Source organism: Barbus barbus (genome assembly GCF_936440315.1).
Source record: "Barbus barbus genome assembly, chromosome: 28".
Lineage (NCBI taxonomy): Eukaryota > Metazoa > Chordata > Actinopteri > Cypriniformes > Cyprinidae > Barbus > Barbus barbus.
Window position 1 is genome coordinate 8,274,814 of NC_136756.1, and position 20,657 is coordinate 8,295,470.

Consider the following 20,657-nt stretch of genomic DNA (forward strand, 5'->3'; position numbering starts at 1 on the left):
TCATATAATAGTCACACACTGGGCGGAGAGGCACACGAGGATGAGTAAGCTAAGAATTTCTTTATTAAACAAACTGAGGAGGGGAGGAAGACGGAGCAGGAATCCAGCCAGGGTGGAATAGATGAAGCTGAAGCCCACCAAGGTGGAACTGAAACCCACCAGGGTGGAGCAGATGAAGCTGAAGCCCACCAAGGTGGAACTGAAACCCACCAGGGTGGAGCAGATGAAGCTTAAGCCCACCAGGGTGGAACTGAAGCCCACCAGGGCGGAAACAGATATAACTGAAACATAGGGCACAGACAGATTACCAATGACCACTACAACAGGGTTGGCAGTGGGTTCACAGACAAGCTCCCTGGCCATGGCGGGACATTCTGGGGGTTCCTGAATGGCCTCCTTGGCCTTCAGGACAGAAGGATGCATAAGCACAAATTCATGAACTGGAACTGGCTCTGGAGCAGAGATCTTGGGATCTGAGGCCCTCCCTGGGCCAGTCGTGGGAACAGGAGCCCTCCCAGGGCCTAACCTGGGAACAGGATACCGCTCTGGAGGAGCGGGCATTTGAGGGCACTCTGGAGGAGCGAAGCTGGCTGAGACCAACGAAGACGAAGGAGGATTGGAATTAGGATCTGTGGCCCTCCCTGAGCTCAACGGGGAATCAGGAGCCCTCCCTGGGCTCAACGGGGACCTGGATCCACTGGAACTGTGAATTGCACCCATGGCCGAAACCGGGGAACTGGATTAACTGGAACTGGGATCTGCAGCTCTCTCGGGACTAAACTGAGGAACTGGAGCCCTCCTTGGGCTTAACAGGGGATCAGAAGCCCTCCGTGGGCTGGTCTCGGGAACTGGGTTGTGCTTACATGGAGCGTACTCAAGGGCTGAAGCCTGCACTGGGCTCTGGTCAGGGGCTGGAGCCTGCACTGGGGCGAGCTCTGGAGCTGGCAGGAAGACACATTGGAAGTCTGAACACTTTGAGGGGACCCCGAGGTATACTGATTTGAGGTACTTTGAGACAGGCTGGACAAGCCACTAAATCTGCCACTTTCTTGGGTGGAGATTGGCCAGGACTTGCTGCGGAGGTAAGGGTTGAGAACTTATTGGGAGCTGTAGAGCCTTGAGTTACTCTGTGATGCCACTGTACCAGAGGTCTGTGAACCTTCTGACCACCTAGAGGAAGGCTGCCATTGAGACAACTGGGGGCAGAATTCACTTGGGGCAATTTGACTGTACCCAGGCACTTTTGCATCCAAAAAAGCAGGCACATACTGGGTAGAGGTATCTTGGAGGAAGAGAAATGAGCCATCAGTGAAGATGCTTACTGACTGGACAAGCACATAAAGACTAGAGCCTGCCAGCTGAGTGCCAACCCTGCTCTGGGAACTTGTGTCCTGGCTGTAGGAGCTCTGACCACTGGCAGATTGGCTAGAAACATCAAATAGGGGTAAATGTGCTGTGGACGGCGGGCTTGAGTGAGCCACGGATGGTGGGCTCGAGGGAGATGCGGCCGGTGGTTCTGGGCTGAGGACTGAATTCGTTTGGGGAGCTGAAAGCGGAGGGTGGAAGGCAGATTTCAGTGCTGACCGGACAGATGTTATAGCAGGGTCCGCAACCTTAGCCCCCAGGTCAGCGCTGTTTGAAACCCACTTCCGGGCTCAGGGAAACACAGGAGGACAGGTCTGGTCTGGACCACTGGCCAGGCATGTGGATTCTGGACTGAACTTGATGAAATGAGCAGACTCTGTACTGGTAGGCTTAACAGGTGGTGCTTCCGGAACAACAGCCATAATGTGTGATGTTTGGTGATCAGCGGTCATGATTGGGGATGACTTCTGTGCAGCCAGAGGGCTGGGTTGATGAGCGGCCGGCTTACTTTACTTGAGATGGATGGGACAAAGGTGTGATGCTTCTGGGCTGGTGGCGAGGAGACGGGATCCGCTGACGAACCGAGCCAGGTTGATGTAATCGGGCAGGGTCCAGCTGGACCCGGCCAGTGGGCCAGCAATCCCCTCATCCAAATCACCCCAGAAACAGTCCATAAGAGTCCACCGGTCGAGGGAAGTCTGCTTTGAGCAGGTGAGGAACTGATGGATACTCCTCCAGGGGAAGGACATCTTGATGATAATCGCTCGAGGGGATCCACATGACAACTTTTGTATTGGTCTGGTCTTCTGTCATACACTGGATGGAGAGGCACACGAGGATGAGTAAGGTAAGAGCTTCTTTATTAAACAAACTGAAGGCAAACTCAAAAGGTAAGTGCAATAACTCAGAGTGCAATGAAGTTCAATAAACTGAGGAATTAATTGTCGTTCTCTTTCCCTTTTAGTAGAATCAACTGGAGGAAGACATCCACGGAGCCACAGGGATTCAGCAGGTAAGTGCCAAGACAGACAAAGAGCTTGTAACCTCGAGACCAGACAATGAACGTATGAATGGCGTGTTATCTTATAGGGAGCTTGATTGGCACCAACAGATGAGGAGGATTCCCTGATAGACGTCAGGTATGAGTGATTTATGACGGAGTGCAGGTGAGTGGCAAGAGGGATGCTGGGAAATGCAGTGCAGCTAGACTGGTGACTGTGACATATACACTCACCTAAAGGATTATTAGGAACACCATACTAATACTGTGTTTGACCCCCTTTCGCCTTCAGAACTGCCTTAATTCTACGTGGCATTGATTCAACAAGGTGCTGAAAGCATTCTTTAGAAATGTTGGCCCATATGATAGGATAGCATCTTGAAGTTGATGGAGATTTGTGGGATGCACATCCAGGGCACGAAGCTCCCGTTCCACCACATCCCAAAGATGCTCTATTGGGTTGAGATCTGGTGACTGTGGGGGCCATTTTAGTACAGTGAACTCATTGTCATGTTCAAGAAACCAATTTGAAATAATTCGAGCTTTGTGACATGGTGCATTATCCTGCTGGAAGTAGCCATCAGAGGATGGGTACATGGTGGTCATAAAGGGATGGACATGGTCAGAAACAATGCTCAGGTAGGCCGTGGCATTTAAACGATGCCCAATTGGCACTAAGGGGCCTAAAGTGTGCCAAGAAAACATCCCCCACACCATTACACCACCACCACCAGCCTGCACAGTGGTAACAAGGCATGATGGATCCATGTTCTCATTCTGTTTACGCCAAATTCTGACTCTACCATCTGAATGTCTCAACAGAAATCGAGACTCATCAGACCAGGCAACATTTTTCCAGTCTTCAACCGTCCAATTTTGGTGAGCTCGTGCAAATTGTAGCCTCTTTTTCCTATTTGTAGTGTAGATGAGTGGTACCCGGTGGGGTCTTCTGCTGTTGTAGCGCATCCGCCTCAAGGTTGTGCGTGTTGTGGCTTCACAAATGCTTTGCTGCATACCTCGGTTGTAACGAGTGGTTATTTCAGTCAAAGTTGCTCTTCTATCAGCTTGAATCAGTCGGCCCATTCTCCTCTGACCTCTAGCATCAACAAGGCATTTTCGCCCACAGGACTGCCGCATACTGGATGTTTTTCCCTTTTCACACCATTCTTTGTAAACCCTAGAAATGGTTGTGCGTGAAAATCCCAGTAACTGAGCAGATTGTGAAATACTCAGACCGGCCCGTCTGGCACCAACAACCATGCCACGCTCAAAATTGCTTAAATCACCTTTCTTTCCCATTCTGACATTCAGTTTGGAGTTCAGGAGATTGTCTTGACCAGGACCACACCCCTAAATGCATTGAAGCAACTGCCATGTGATTGGTTGATTAGATAATTGCATTAATGAGAAATTGAACAGGTGTTCCTAATAATCCTTTAGGTGAGTGTATATATATATATATATATATATATAATTATATTATTATTATTATTAATAATAATAATAATAATAGTATTATTTAATAAACAGACTGTTCTTAATTTTTATTTTATGCTTTATTTACATTTATACATTTTTTCATCACTCATAGACTACTGCTAATCATGGCATTTATTTATATTAATAAAGACTTGATTATAATATTGCGGGATAATTGTAACTTACATATTAACCATTGTAATGTAAATACTCATTAATCATATATCCTAAATAATATCATTGCTTTACTACTGTTTTTTTTTACCGTGATGTAGTTTTGTTAGCTGTCAGGAATAATTTCAAAGAAAAGGTATAAGAAAGAACAGAATTATGATTATTTTTAACATTAATTGAATTAAATGTTCATGTTCATTAGGCTTCATTCTGTTTTTTAAAGATGTTTTTTTTTTAATTCAGTAATTCATATCATAACTATTCTTACAATTGCTAAGATTGTCAGGGTTGTGGGGAGAAGGGATGAGGCGAGGACTCAGTACTGCAGAGAATGGGCTTTATTAATAAAAAATAAACAAACCCAACCAAAACTACCCCGTAGGGGAAAAACAGGACAGCTGGCAGGCTTGGCAAGGCAGGACAGGGCACGACAAGGCAAGGCAGGATCAGCACACGGGAAATTACGACGACGAACTGGCGCAGGACTGCAAACACAAGGAGATTATAAAGGGAGCAAATGAGGAGGGTAATGAGGTAAACACAGGTGGGGAAAATTAACCAATAATTAGGAAACAAGGTGGGTGGGGTCAAGACAATTGACATGAGCACATGGCACATAGAACCAAACAAGACAAGCCATGTGCTCACACAAAACAAAAACACAAGCACATGGCCAGCAAAACAAATCACTAGCCATGTGCAAGACAGGACACGAACACGCAGCTAACGAGGAGACTCATAAGCTGCATGTTCACAAAACATGACAAACATGAAAGCACAGATCAAAACAAAACAAGAAAAAGCACGCGGCCGAAACCGAACCGCGTGCCGAACAAAACGCACACACACAGAGACAGAGGACAGAGGAGCGCACGACCCGAGCAAACTCGAAATCGCACGCTCCCCAGCAAGAACAAACCTGGAGCGTGAGTGTCCGAACCCCGACACGAAACCAGAACAGAGTCTGAACAAGACAGGAGTGCCGGGATCCGAACACCACGCCCCAACATGAAACAGAGCACGCAGACAAGAGAGCGCGCAGCTCGAGCACACTCGAAGCCACGCGCTCACCAGAAAACAAGACAAGAAGGGAGTGTCAGGGCTCCGTCACAAAACCATGAATAAACTAGACCGAAGTGACAGAACCCTGACAAAGATAAGCCATTTGTTACCTACTAGCAGCGTTAGCACCTTTTTTAACCCTTATATATAAAAAAAATATATATATATATATTCAGTTCAAAGGCATCAAAGCTTTAGACATCAAAAGACAACAACCAGAAATCCTAAAATTCAAGGTTTCAAAATCATTTTTGTTAAATATCACAAATATCAAAGTGCAGGATTTCAGACAGAGACATTTGATTTCAGTCAGCATGTGCTGAAGACATGTCATGATCACTCTCACTTGGAGAAAATCTCTTGGTTTGTTGATGTAAAACTGCATGTGCTGTGGTCGTCTCTGTGAAGGTGGAGCGAGTGTGTGTTGATCAGGCATGAGTGAGTAGCTTACATCACTTTTACGGTTCATTGATGCTGCACTTTCTCATAGCTGTTCATTTCCCTTCGGCATACAGCTGTAGAAAACAAATACACATGGAGAGAGAGAGAGAGAGAGAGAGACAGAGAGTAAGAGAGAGAGAGAGTGACGAGAAAGCCCTCGCTCTCAGTTTTCATCCTCGTTTAAGGAGCTGGCAGCAGTGAAAGAGGAAAAGACGAAGAATTACAGCCACACTCATTTATACAGCTTCTGTCTGTGAACATATCCCTTCTTCATTATCATCACTGCTGCTTCTCAACACAGAGGTAAGTCTTTCTCTTTTATTCATTAAAAGCAACACTGAATTGAGAAGAAGAATAATATAATACATGTATTTATTATTATAATAATAAATGCACAAACTGTTGTTTTTCTCTGAAGTGCAGTGAATTGAGGTCAGGACTGCCGTGTAGACTTTCACCATCCAGATAATCAGATTAGAACATTTTGTTCGAAGTGTGCTTTCTTGCACTGCTGTTTTATTTTTTCTCTTTTGTAGTTCTGACTATCACAGTGAAATGCAGAACAGTGTTGCTTTAATAGTTTCACTCCCACCACAGGGGAGCTGCATTGCAGATACATGTGAGATGCGCTCTTGAAGAGAAATCTGAACCTTAACACTGTGAGAATCAGGCTCTCGTTTCTCCAGCAGCTCATTTCAGCGAGCGATTCCTCAATTAATCACATTCGGTTCAGACACTGCTGCTTGTGCTGGAGCTCTGCTTATTAATCATGTGTGAATGTGGCTCACTTCTCTGAGACTGACCCAGTGAAATGCTCTGGATGCACGTTTTTTGTTTATTTGAGTACATAGGGTCATTGAATACACTTATGCTGAGGCCTTATCAAAGTGGAGATAAAGAGTTTTGGGTAAATTGTCTTCTTGTTCAGAAAACTGTTTACATCTTATGATTTGCATCTTTGTAATTCTGCATAGCACAAGCATGTGGCCACATATTTACACATTCAATACTAATAATTTTCTTAATAACATGCTGCAGTGTTTATTAATGCTGTTCTGCTCTGTTATACTGCTGAATGAATATCATAAGACCATGTCAGGTTCATATTGAACCGCAAAATCAAAACAACAAAATATATACAGTATATAGTGCATTTTGCTTGAACAAAATTAGGCCTAATTTTAGGAATTGTTTTCCTTTTTGCATTGTGATTATTTTCATGACAATTAAGCATATTTAAAGATTGCATTACTATTTGTTTATTATATTATTATAATGCAGATATATTATCAATAATGGTATAATCTTATTCTAGATCATTATAAGCATAAAATATTTGTTGAAATGTCTTTAGTTATATTGTATTACAGTCATTTTAATGTAACATTTTTATCATAGTACAGTAGAAATTATTTAAAATTTTGATTTAACATTTAGATTTTTTCCAAATATATTTGTAATTACACATTTGTAATCGTAAAGTGTAATATTGAAGAACAGCAGTTATTTTTAATTTTTTAAAATTTTATTTAAAAATTTGAAATAAATGATTGAATCAGCCTTAATGAGAATCTAAAAAATAATTGATATATTTTTAAAATAATTACATAATTTTTTGCTGACTTTATTTCCTCATTTATTGCTTTTTTCAGGGATTTATACAATCATTGCATGAAAAATTACTATTACATTAATGAGAATAATCAGTAAGAATAATGGAAATCTTTCTCCCTCTCTCTCACACACACACACACACAAACAAACAAACTCAAAAGTAAAATGTCTGGCTGTAATGAGACATTAGAGACTTTATAAAAAAAAAAAATTGTCATGAAAAAAAACAATGCAAAAAAAAACACGTTTTCTATTTGCAAAATAAAACCTTTTTTTCTTTCATTATGGGGTAAAATGTGACCTGAACATGTTTTCATAAGATTTTCTTGCCATCTTTTGAGGCTTATTTTATAACTGACAGCATGCAGCATCTTGATTTTTTACTGAGCACTACAGCAAAACTCCAAAATGTTCAAAGGTTTTTCTAAAATAGTAAGCAAGCAGCATCACTGTGTGTGATGTGTGTGTGTGTGTGTGTGTGTGTTTTGCAGCTTTGATGCAAGTCCTGTGAGGATGTTTATCATGGCCTACATTCCCTTTGAATGAAAGGCAGCAGTCTGGGGAGTTGAAGTGTTTCCATGACATTACAGCAGTCACCTCCTGTAGGATATTTGAAAACTCACAGTTCGTTAATTTTCAAATACTTTTTTAAATTATGCTCCATCCTGAGGCAAAGCAGATGATCACTTCAGGCCACACACATGTCCTCTCTGGAAAAAAGAGTACGCTTAATTGCTTTGAATAGTGTACTTCAAATCTGTACTTATAATATAATAGTACTGAAATAAGTACTTATTTTTCTGCTTAAGTGTTCTTAAAAGAGAGTACACTTTCAAGCCGGCCTCTTATCACAGTTTTAAAAAGTGTCCTTTGTAATAATGTCAAATTAAATTAAATTAGTTTTACATTAAACTACATTTTAATCATTATGCTTTAATAATATTTGTTATATTTTAAAAAAGCACACTTATTTTGATGTGTTGACAAACACATGAATGCACGTAAAGTACTTGATTATAATTTTCAACTGTAGTGTGTTATTTGATATCACATTTAAAGATACTACATTTTAAATGTACTAAATTGCAACTTCATCATTACAAATGTGTTGTTACAAATATAATACATCACATGCAAGGTTCAATAGATATATTTAGTTGGGCATAAATGCAGTACATTTAACAGCACACTGTATTTCAAAGACAATAGAAGTAATTATGAAATTACATATAAAGATGTATTTAAAAATCACTCTTAAGTTCAGCTGATTGCATTTAATATAAAAGTAAACTATAATGACAAATAACATGCATTTAAGAGTCCAAAAACATTAAATTCAGTACACACTTAAGTGTAATATTTCCTAATAAATTCTCATATAAAAAAAATTATATTTCACTTTCACAAGGGATGCCATATGTCTCTGAGCCAAAGCATTCATGTGTGAAGTACTTGCTGTAAAACATATTTTCTGGCATGCACACATTTGTGCTGTCCAGCTTTTTCATGCCAGTCTCTTGGCGTTGCGCTGCCTCAGCATACTGTCCATATGGGAGATTTATACCAAAATACACCAAATCTGTGACATTTTAGCTTACATGTACATTTTACATTTACAACTGACCCCTAAATGCATTTGGACACTTAAGAAAAAGTAAATGTCAAAGAGGACAACTGCTATGGGAAAAAGAACTGTGAGTAATATGAAGGCAGTGAAAGGAGGACAAGAAGGAGAGGTGCTTATAAATCACCCCGCCGTCTCTCTCACAGAGTTATGGGTGTTTCTCAGAGCACAAGGGCTGATAATAGATTGTGTGACTTCACATTACTCTAGGGTCAGCAGTCACAGGAAGAGAAAAATGACAGCTAATCAAACACACGGCCTCATTCACTGCACTTCATGGCAGTAATCACACACTGGAGGAGAGCAGAGCATTACTCACACCCGCACTTCAGCAAAACACATCACTAAGCGCCTTTATTATCTCTCCTCTGAGAGGCAGCACTCCGGTCATTCTGTCAAACAAGCCTTTACCGCTGATTAGATAATGTGTTTACCTGTTAATGTGCTGTCTCCAGCTAAATTCATATATTTGATCATTTAACTTACATAAGTCTTCATTAAATGTAACAGGGTGGATGGCAACAGAGTTGAGTTTAATTGGAGATTGCAAGGGTTACAAAGCAACTCTTAGGGAATTTAATTCTGATAAATATCCACTTTTTAACGTTCGTTTGTTTACTGTATAAAATCATGGTAACAGGGTTGATATTTTGACATTTTATGACTTGCGCTGAAAGAGTATTTAATCATTTGAATTTATTCATTAAAAACAAATCTGTTTTTTTGAAAGGTAGGTTTTAAAAATGCTAGGCTTTCTTTGCAATATTTTTTTTATTATAATTGACCAGGAAACCTTGAACAAAACAGGCATCATCATGACGAAAGAAAAAAAAAAATTATTTGTTCATTTATGTGTTAATGTCTGTATTGACAACATGTCTGTAAAAGTCAACATTATCAATACATTGTTAATGTTTTGCATATGTACCTCACTGATTTGTACAATTTGTTGCATTTGCAGCCATAATGACAGGATATTTCATAAGTTTCCACGTATAACATAAGCACATTGTCCCCTCAATTGTTCCTTTTGTATAGAAACAAAGCGGTTAATGAATAAATTATAAGTAATTCAGTTGACTGTGTTTGAAACCCACTGCTGTGCTGCCTAGTCAGTCAATAATGATAAAACAGACTATTATGACATCCTGAGGAAACTGTTTCCGGTCAGCTCACTTAATGAGGACAAACTCAAATGAGCTTTACTAACTAAGCACGTATTTAAAAACAAGTGCTTATTGAACATTGAAATTAAGTTGACAATGGACATTTATGATTTAATTTGCTTCTATAGATGAAGTTAATTCATAGTGAAGGCAGTGTTTGTGTGAGGGGAGGTTATCTGTTTTATTCAGCTGAAGGATCATCTATTCACAGGATAATTGAATTTTATCTGAGGTCAGATGTGTTTTGTCTTTTTTCGGCTGTAACGTTTCTGTTTGACGGTTTGTCGTGTTGTGTTCCTGCAGGCAATGGCTGAGGTGGAGCTGCTCTCCACACCCCATGATATTGAGATCAGCGATGTGACCTGCGACTCGTTCCGGATCAACTGGGAAATGGCCCACGAGGACGCGTCCCGAGTGACGCATTACTTCTTCGACTTGAGTCGTAAACAGGGCAGCGAGCACAACCGCTTCAAGCACAGAGTCAGTATCCGCTGTCATTCCACTCCCTGTTGATCTCACAGGATAAAATTCAGCCCTGATTCAATTACCTGATACAGTTAACCATAAGTCACACTGGAAAACAAAAAGAAACCCAAAAAACAAAACAGAAAAAAATCGTTGAGTCAACAAACAAACAGAAATAAGTAAATGTTAAAACAGTAAAAATTTAAGTTTTATTAAGTTTAAATTAAGTTTTTTAAAAATTTGAATAAAATGAAAACTAAAAGATTTTCAAATCACACGAGCCAATATTTTATTTATGATAGAACATAGAGAACATAAATGTTTAAACTGAGAAATTTGACACTTTTATCCACTAAATGAGCTCATTTCAAATTTGATGCCTGCTACAGGTCTCAAAAAAGTTGGGACAGGGGCAACAAAGAGCTGAAAAAGCAAGAATTCAGCTGGGAGAACATCTAGCAACTAATTAAGTTAATTGACATCAGGTCTGTAACATGATTAGCTATAAAAGGGATGTCTTAGAGAGGCAGAGCGTCTCAGAAGTAAAGATGGGCAGAGGCTCTCTAATCTGTGAAAGAGTGTGTAAAAATATTGTGGAATACTTTAAAAACAACGTTCCTCAACGTCAAATTGCAAAGGCTTTGCAAATCTCATCATCTACAGTGCATAACATCATCAAAAGATTCAGAGAAACTGGAGAAATCTCTGTGCGTAAGAGACGAGGCCGAAGACCTTTGTTGGATGAATGTTGGGTGAACGAATAAATGAATGAATGAATGAATGAATGAATGGATAGATGAATGAATGAATGAATGGGCGAACGAATGAATAAACGAATGAATGAATGAATGGGTGAACGAATGAATGAATGAATGAATGAATGGGCGAACGAATTAATGAATGAATGAATGAATGAATGGGTGAACGAATGAATGAATGAATGAATGAATGGATAGATGAATGAATGAATGGGCGAACGAATGAATGAATGGATAGATGAATGAATGAATGAATGGGCGAACGAATGAATGAATGAATAGATGAATGAATGAATGAATGGGCGAACGAATGAATGAATGGATAGATGAATGAATGGGTGAACGAATGAATGAATGAATGAATGAATGGATAGATGAATGAATGAATGGGCGAACGAATGAATGAATGAATGGATAGATGAATGAATGAATGAATGGATAGATGAATGAATGAATGAATGAATGAATGAATGGGCGAACGAATGAATGAATGGATAGATGAATGAATGAATGAATGAATGAATTAATGGGTGAACGAATGAATGAATGAATGAATGAATGGATAGATAGATGAATGAATGAATGGGCGAACGAATGAATGAATGAATGGATAGATGAATGAATGAATGAATGAATGAATGAATGAATGAATGAATGAATGGGCGAACTAATGAATGAATGGATAGATGAATGAATGAATGAATGAATGAATGAATGGGTGAATGAATGAATGGATAGATGAATGAATAAATAAATGAATGAATGAATGAATGAATGAATGGATAGATGAATGAATGAATGAATGAATGAATGGGTGAACGAATGAATGAATGAATGAATGAATGAATGAATGGATAGATGAATGAATGAATGAATGAATGAATGAATGAATGGATAGATGAATGAATGAATGAATGGATGGGCGAACGAATGAATGAATGAATGAATGAATGGATGAATGAATTAATGGATAGATGAATGAATGAATGAATGAATGAATGGGCGAACGAATGAATGAATGAATGAATGAATGGGTGAACGAATGGATGAATGAATGAATGAATGAATGGATAGATGAATGAATGAATGGGCGAACGAATGAACGAATGGATGAATGAATGAATGGATTAATGAATGAAATTAAGGTTAAAACAGTAAAATTTTAATATGAATACACATTGTAAAAAAAATGTAAACATTTTTTCACAAATTATGAATATTATTAACAGTATTGTAATTATTTTTATGTATTTATTTATTTATTTAACAAAAGAAGTAGATCATGGTGCTCGCAACACCATGACCGTGGGTTTGATTCTTAGCAAAAATAACATGCATGAACTATTAAAAATTTGTCAATTAATCAATCAAGGTTAAAACATTAATAATTCTCATGCATTACAAAAAAATATATTTTTCAAAACAGCATATAGCTATTTAAAAAAAAAACATTTTAGTTTTCACAAATTATGAATATTATAAACAGTATTGTAACAGTTTTTTTAGGGTAATTGGACAATTCACCAAAAGTCTCACTTTGACAACAAACAAACAAACAATAAATTGTAACTTTTTTATTTAAAAAAAGAGAGAATTGAAGTGTGGTGCTTGCAACGCCACGATCATGGGTTTGATTCTTAGAAAAAAATAACATGCATGAACTATTAAAAATGTATGTCTTTAACAGAGTGTAAAACATCATAATATACAATTTCATATGAGTATTGACACTTTTCAGGCATGTCCATGACACTAAATGAGGAAAAGTCACAAACCATCATAGAATAACCAATATTTCCAACAATTGAAAAATGTATGGGTCAAATTGACCTACAATGTAATTGTATTAATATAAGGGTTAAGATCTGTTTTCATGTTATATTTCTTTAAGCTGAACATCCCCTGTTTCCTGTCTGAGGAAAGGTTAAATAAAGCAGGCACTGGAGAGGCAGATGGCGGGGCTGATATAGGTGGTAGGTGTGTTGGTAATGAGCAGATCTGACAGCCCTTTGGGGGTACGGTGATGCTCGCGTCACTTCTAATACAGGAGCACGAGAAACTTGAGCAAAACTGCTGTGAGCGGATAATGACTCACCAGGACATAAACACATAAACCCTCCCAAACCCTCCCAAGCACCCCTTTAAAAGCATGTATAAAACTAGGATATTGCTTTGAAAAAACTTATTTAGTACCCTAGTAATTTGGGGCATCATGCATTTATTTATTTGGTTAATTAGTTCATAGCAGTCCTCGCCACTTGCACATGAAAATCTGCCAAAATGTTTAGAAGAAATACCTTTTAATCTAAATTGTGTATCCAATCCCTGGCCAACCACTGCTTTAAAAATTATTATCAAATTAGGATATTTTGCAAAAATTTTATTTAGTACACTAATAATTTGGGGCATCACGCACCTATCGTTTATTTGTTTTTATTCTTTTTTTTTTTTTTTATTTCAGTAAAAAGTTCCCACAAACTGGACATTAAAGTCCACAACAGCATTTTAAAGTAAATAGCCAACCAAAAAAACATATCTAAAATTAGGATATTGCTTTGGAAAGCATTTAATTTAATAATAATTTGGTGCATCATGCACCATAATGTTAATTGTTTTAATTCTTTTTCAGTAAAAAGTTTACGCCACCAACAATGTTTAAAAAAATAGCCAACCATTTTTTTTAAATAAAGCAAACTAAAAAATATGTAAAATTAGGATATTGTTTCGAATAAATTAATTAAAATAAATTATTAAAATAATTAATTTACTAGTCATTTGTGGCATCAGGCACCTATTTGTTTATTTTTGAGTAGGAGTCCTCACCATCTGCACATGAAAATCTAATGAAAATTATTTTATTTTATTTATTATTATTTTGAGTCCTCACCACTTACACATGAAAATTTAGATACTGCTTCGCAAAAAATATATAAATTTAGTACATTAGTATGTTGGTCATCATGCACCTATTTTTTATTTTATTTTTTTTATTATTTATTTATGCTTTACAATTTGTATTTCTTAATTTTTGAGCAGTAGAACATATACAACATTTTGATATTGCTTTGCAAAAAAACACTAGTAATATTGGGTATCATACACATTTTTTATTTGTCATTTTTTTGTTTATTTTTGAATATTCTTCGCCACTTACACATGAAAATCTGCAGCAGTGTTTAAAATAATTTATCTAAAATAATTGTGTAACTTAATTCTCAAAAATCCAACCCATTTCCTTGAAAGCTGCATTCAAAGTCTGCTTGACTGAAAAATCTAAAACACTTGCGAGACTTAATTGTCAATTTAGTGCACTGTTTAGTAAGTGTTAGGAGAATAATCAGAGCTGAATTAATGAAAATCTTCATTGTGTTGAGTTTTTAAATTCTTCCTGACAAAATGAAGCTATACTGTAGGAGTATTACCAGTATCTCTTCTGCACTCATTGGCTGCCCAAGATAATACAGGCATGAACTGCTGCTAAATTACATCTGATTTTGCCACGGCTCTAATATTGCATTGCGGGTGAAAGGAAAGGACTTGCTGAGGGGGTTGCTATGGTTACGCCCCTCTGAGCATTTCATAATTGGTTCTGCTTGTCAGGATCTCGAGCCTCCACAACAAGACCAATTACCTGTGATCGAGCTCTGAAATGTGAGTGGAAATACTTTACGCTTTAGTGAAGTTTGAAAATGTCTTTCACCTCTCAGAAAGAAGATTCGACAAACAGATAACAGGCGTAAGATTACTGCACTGGATGATATGGATGCGGATGTTATCTGCTCAGAAATCATACACTGAGTCTCACTGATTATTGAAGTGTTTTTTTTAAAGTTTAAGTTTAATCTAATACTCATATTTAATTGATTTAATTTCAGCTTTATTTCAATAAAACAGGCCTGACTTGATCTGGCTCCCATGCAGTGTCCATCAAATACATCCATAAGAGTTTTTTCTTTTAAGTTTTTTTTTTTTTTTTGCCGTTATTGATGTTTCAGCTTGTGGTTTTTATTAAGTGAGAGTCATTTTCAGCTTTCCTTGCCTTGGCAAAGTCTCTGACAACCTGACACCTCCTACTCCAGGTTAGTGACAGTTCTGCTGACAGAAGGCGAAAGGGTTCCTTCACAATTAAATCTTGACAAGCCTTTTGCCATTTCTGCACCTTTTCTTCTCTACACACATTTTTTAAACCCCAGCAGACTGTTAACCGAGCCAATCATTGTCAAACTACTGAGGCATTACAATCAGGCAATCAAATATGGTCTGATGGTCGTAGCATTGATCTGGAGTGCAAATTTCAGTTTCAATTAGATCTCTTTTCTTTGGTCCATTTTAACAGTAGTTATAAAAACTATATATAAAAATGCTGGAACACACTACATGACTTTTCAAATCTGAACAGTTTTTAAAACCCTATGCTTGAAGATCACACACTACCATACTTTACACCCAACTTGTAGGGGTTTAACAAGCAAAAAAGGTCAAGTATTGTAAATAGTTGGTTGTTCTTGTCTTGAAGGCTGAACACAAACCCTTTAAGCCAACAATTAACTATCAATCAGCACCCTCTGGTGTTTGGCTTTTCAGGATGTCCCCACCAAGCTAGTGGCAAAAGCAGGACCTCTGCCAATGGCTGTGAGAGGCCACTGGTTCCTGAGCCCTCGAACAGAGTACTGTGTGGCTGTTCAGACCGCCATCAGACAGCCGGACGGAGACTATCAGGTGTCTGAATGGAGCCAAGTAGTGGAGTTCTGCACTGGAGGTAAGCAGAGACGGAGTAACAGAGATTTAAATGTGTTTTCAGTGTTAAAATAGTTCCTCCTGTGCCAGCTTAATATGCAAAGATAACTGACAAAAAGATTTGTGAGTTGATTCCTTTGAAAAAGGGTAAAGACTGTGACTCTATCAAATCATTGGTCTGTTTGTTTAAGCAGCCCAACACAGCGACAGGCTCGACCAATGGTGTGAGTTTGGGGGAGGGGCTAGTTTTTTTTCCAACCAGTAACAAACAGGAGGGCTATTTGGGGAAACCTGTTCGGAAACAACCATCATTTCTGCACTTCTTGGCACAGAAATTACACACATCAGCACTCCGTATGAAGTGTCATGATTGTCTTAATTTATTCTTCAAGACACAAATTTGCCATTGTATACTAATGCTAAAAGAAAATCTTGAACAAATGGCTTACTAATCATTGACTCTGCATATTATGCTCAGATCTGTCTTTGTCTTGCCTACAATGTCATGTTCAATGTCATTAGTGCATTGTAGAAAGCACTTGTGTTTTATGTTCAATAGTGATGGTTTTAAATGGGTTCTTTTTTGCAGATTATGCCATGGAGCATCTCCAGCAGCTGTTAGATAAAGCTCAGGCTGCTTCTGGGAGGCTGCTCAGGTTCTCCGTCTTCTACCGCAATCAGAGCCCTGAATACTTCCATTATGTCAGGTTAGTGTCATCTGTCATCCTCAGTTTCTCTGCTGCTTCTACATATAGCTCTAAGACTGCAGTGTCTGATTTATCTTCTGTGCTAGTGAACTTGATATGGAATCAAAACAGACGGTTTACTTCATTCATGTGCCTTGTCTCATTGCGTGTAATTCTTCATTACATGTTATAGCAAAAGTAAAAATGTTAGTCTTTATAGTATTACATCAAAAAAAAAAAATTGCATTTTAATATCTTCCCATGCATTTTCAGTTTGTCATACAGTTAAGTATTTTCAGTTACTGAGCATGGCCATACAGGTCACCCAAAAATAAAAAATAATTAAACAAAATGTACTTAGCCTTATGTCATTCCAAACATGTATGAGTTTATTTCTTCTACAGAACTCAAAAGATGATATTTTGATAAAATGCTGTCTAAAATTAAAGTCAATGGTTTCCAAAACAACATTGGACCCCAGTGGACATTGTATGAATAAATGCAAGCCATTTTTTAGTGAACTATTCCTAAGTGTATAGCCAAATATCCATTGTTGGTGACTACTGTATGTCCTTAATGCTGCCCAGGGATAGAAGCTTTCAAAAATGGGGCCATCAAATGTAAAATTTTACTTTAGAATGGCTGCCAAAAGAGAAAGCTGTTCTAGGTGTTGTAGTTATGGTATTTACCAGCAGGAGTTAACAGGATCATGTTAACTAGCTACACCTTGAACAGCTTTAAACTCACAATCAAGTCTGGCCATTTAAAATCCACCTGACTTCAAAAAGCTGGAGCAATTAAAACAGTCGATAACCTCTTTGTTCCCTGAAATACCCGATTTCTAAATAGTCTAAAACAGGGGTGCCCAACCCTGTTCCTGGAGATCTACCTTCCTGCAGAGTTCAGTTCCAGCCCTGATCAAACACACCTGTCTGTAATTATCAAGTGCCCCTTCAGATCCTAATTAGTTGGTTCAGGTGTGTTTGATCAGGGTTGGAGCTGAACTCTGCAGGAAGGTAGATCTCCAGGAACAGGGTTGGGCACCCCTGGTCTAAAATGTCTAGGTTTTGGCTTTGTTTTCCTACTGATGTGCTCTCTATAGTCCTTCTGTTCTCTGTAGATCCCACATTCTCACAAGCCACAATTGGTTGATTATGTACAATGCCTGCATGCTATTGGTTAAACTACTTTTCATTCATTACCTTCAGCAAGTATGAAAACAATAAAAAAACAAAGCCAAAATCCAGACAATTTAGAAATGCCAGCCAAGATATGTCTGGGAAAAAGAGGACGTATGGTCACCAAACACAAGAATAGTGTCTGAGAATGTTATCGTCCCTTGGTGTGGATATTAATTACCGGAATAGATATCGTTATAGTTATCGTCATTTCTTTGATGAGGTCTTTAAACCAAGCCCCGTCCTTCATTTTTCATGTTGAATATCCTGTTTTCATCACATTTCAGAAGTAAAATCAGTTGCAAATACCACTTACGCTCTTAAAAATAAAGGTGCTTCAAAAGTTCTTCACAGTCATGTCATAAAACAGTGGTCTCCAACCCTGCTCCTGGAGAGCTAGCATCCTGCAGATTTCAGCTCCAACCCCAGTCACACCTGAACCAGCTAATTAAGGTGTTCAGGGCTACTTGATAATTACAGACAGGTGTGTTGCAGCAGGGTTGGAACTAAAGTCTCCAGGAGCAGGGTTGGAGATCCCTGCCATAGAAGAACCATTCAGTCAAAGGTTCTTTAAAGAACCATCTCCTCCTTACCTTTTTATAATCTGAAGAACTTTCTTTCGCCACAAAGAACCTTTTGTGAAACAGAAAGGCTCTTCAGATGTTAAAGGTTCTTTATGGAACCATTTAGTCAGAGGTTCTTCTATGGCATCGTAAAGCACCTTTATTTCCAAGAGTGTAGTCATGATAAAATGGAAGTAGTGACGGATATTTTCATATGTATTGTGACATACATTCAAGTGAAATGGACTATCAGGAAAAAAAAATAGCAAGTTCAGTAACTTGATTCTATGAATTGGTTGAAGGCAGATCTCAATGCAAGCTTGCAGTCGACTGTAAGGAAAGGGACAGGGTTTAAGTGGACTAAATGATTGGAGAAGTCCAGCATACGTCACCAGAGAGAAGTTTGTATCCTCACAGGAAGATCGAGTCCTGCTATTCTGATTAAAATGAGTGAGGTTAAAAAAATAAAACATGCATTGATAATTTGTTCATTTAGAAGGTGAATTGTCCTTTCATGCCAACCTTAATGTCAACATTTCAGCTTTGTAGTGTTTAAAATGGCAGATTATTGCATTTATTATTCTTCACCTCTCTACAAAGGTCAGAGTGTGGAGGTGCAATGCTCCCATCTTTCAAAGACAACAGTGGAAGTCACGGCTCCCCCATCAACGGAAAGCTCCGTGGCGTCTTCCTCAGCTGCAACACAGAGTTCGACACAGGCCTCCCTCCCAAAGACTCCCCGTATGGCCCTCTGCGCTTCCAAATTTCTGCCGATCGTCTCCTCACCACGAGTACAAACCTCTACTTTGCGGACTTCTACTGCATGTACACAGCGTACCATTATGTAGTGCTGGTGCTGGCCCCTGCTGGATCGGAGGGGGATAGCTTTTGCAACAGCCACCTTCCACGACTGGACCTGTCAAGCAATCCCTTCCTGACGTACACACCTGGAGACATACCGGTCTTCTGTCACGCCAGTGATGTCATTCTGGAGGTGTTGTACACAGAGCCCTTGCTTCTGGAGCACGGCATACTCGCTCAGATCAGCGGCCGTCACCAGCTCATGAGCCTTTCCACTGCAAACGCCAAAAAAGACCCAAGCTGTAAGGTGTGCAATATCAGTGTGGGCCGCTGAGCTGGGAATGGCAGCTCTCACTGGAAGTGCAACCGGAAACCGGACCATGAGAACCTCACTGGTCTGAAAATGGACCCAAAGTTCTGAGAATCTGAATAAATATTCACACTTATGAAAAGAGGTATTTGGAATTTGAAAATGCACCAAAGGCATTGCACAAAAGAGGTAAGAATAAAAATGAATGAGATCATGATAGTCTGGCTACTAGTCTGGCCACTCGTAATGAAACCAAGCCATATGATCTGTGAGGCAACTATTCAGATCTTAAAGAGACCGTTCACCCAAAAATGTTTCATTTACTCACTGTCGTTTAAAGCCTGTATTTTAATGCACCGTAATAGTGGTCCATGGGACTGGTGTTATGTAATTGATTCCATTTATTTTTTTATTAAGTAATTTGTGTGTATTGAGGAGTTGTGTGTGTGTGTGTATATGCATAAATGTTACATTAACTGTACAGAATGCTTTAACAGAATAAAACGCTTCTGAGAGTTTCTGCATGTTACTTTTGTAGGTTTTCTGTGTGAAAATGATTGAGTACAACTCTGACCAAGTTTCAGTGGTTTTGATGCAAAAAAAAACATTGCAAGATGCTTATCAAATGAGAGCTTCAGAATTAGGCCTTGACTTGTTGATATTTGAGTTCAAGTGAGAATGCTTGAGCTTCAAACACCAAAAACTGAAGTCGACAATTATAACAAATGTCCAAAAAAGAAATGGAAGGAAAGCTGCCTGAAATGTTAATTTCCAAATAACATAACTGCCACAAATTCACAGAACACACAGCAGCCATTAAATCACGGTTACAGATTCCCAACCCTCTATGGTAATATTTGATAATTGGAGGTCGCTAGTGGCCAGTGTCTGCATGCACGTAATCCGATCAGGGTTGATTATGAACAGATCAGACTGAACAAGCACTGATCTCTCTGTCTGTCTGCAGCTGAGAGCAGGATTTGTCTGGCACGTCCTTAAAACTCTCACAATGAGACAAAGTACAACGCAAGCTCTCAATTTCCCTGCCAGCAGGGATGATTTCTTTATGGCTTCTGCAAAGCATTTTACACAGCAGTGCTATATCTTGGAGGTCAAATGAAACTTCTCAGTTGAGTTTAGTTTTCCACTTAAAATGCAATGGTATCACAAACCTAAAACATCAAAAAATAAAATAAACAACCCCTCAAACTACATACTCTTCAGTTTCCAATCA

General features: G+C 38.6%; 1 protein-coding gene across 2 annotated transcripts; it reads left to right on the forward strand.

Annotated features, from left to right (window-relative positions):
* Positions 1 to 306: 306 nt before the first annotated feature.
* On the forward strand, positions 307 to 19,951 carry LOC306848429 (phytanoyl-CoA hydroxylase-interacting protein-like). Of its 2 annotated transcripts, XM_079382972.1 has the most exons (8): positions 307 to 2,212; positions 2,330 to 2,377; positions 2,455 to 2,504; positions 5,596 to 5,824; positions 10,229 to 10,405; positions 15,733 to 15,907; positions 16,475 to 16,592; positions 18,913 to 19,951. In XM_079382972.1, the coding sequence occupies exons 5-8, from the start codon at positions 10,232 to 10,234 to the stop codon at positions 19,445 to 19,447; spliced, it is 1,002 nt and encodes a 333-aa protein (XP_079239098.1). In that variant the 5' UTR covers positions 307 to 2,212; positions 2,330 to 2,377; positions 2,455 to 2,504; positions 5,596 to 5,824; positions 10,229 to 10,231; the 3' UTR covers positions 19,448 to 19,951. The 2 variants fall into 2 exon arrangements, with proteins under 2 accessions (XP_079239098.1, XP_079239099.1); XM_079382973.1 differs by lacking the exons at positions 2,455 to 2,504; positions 5,596 to 5,824.
* Positions 19,952 to 20,657: the final 706 nt, after the last annotated feature.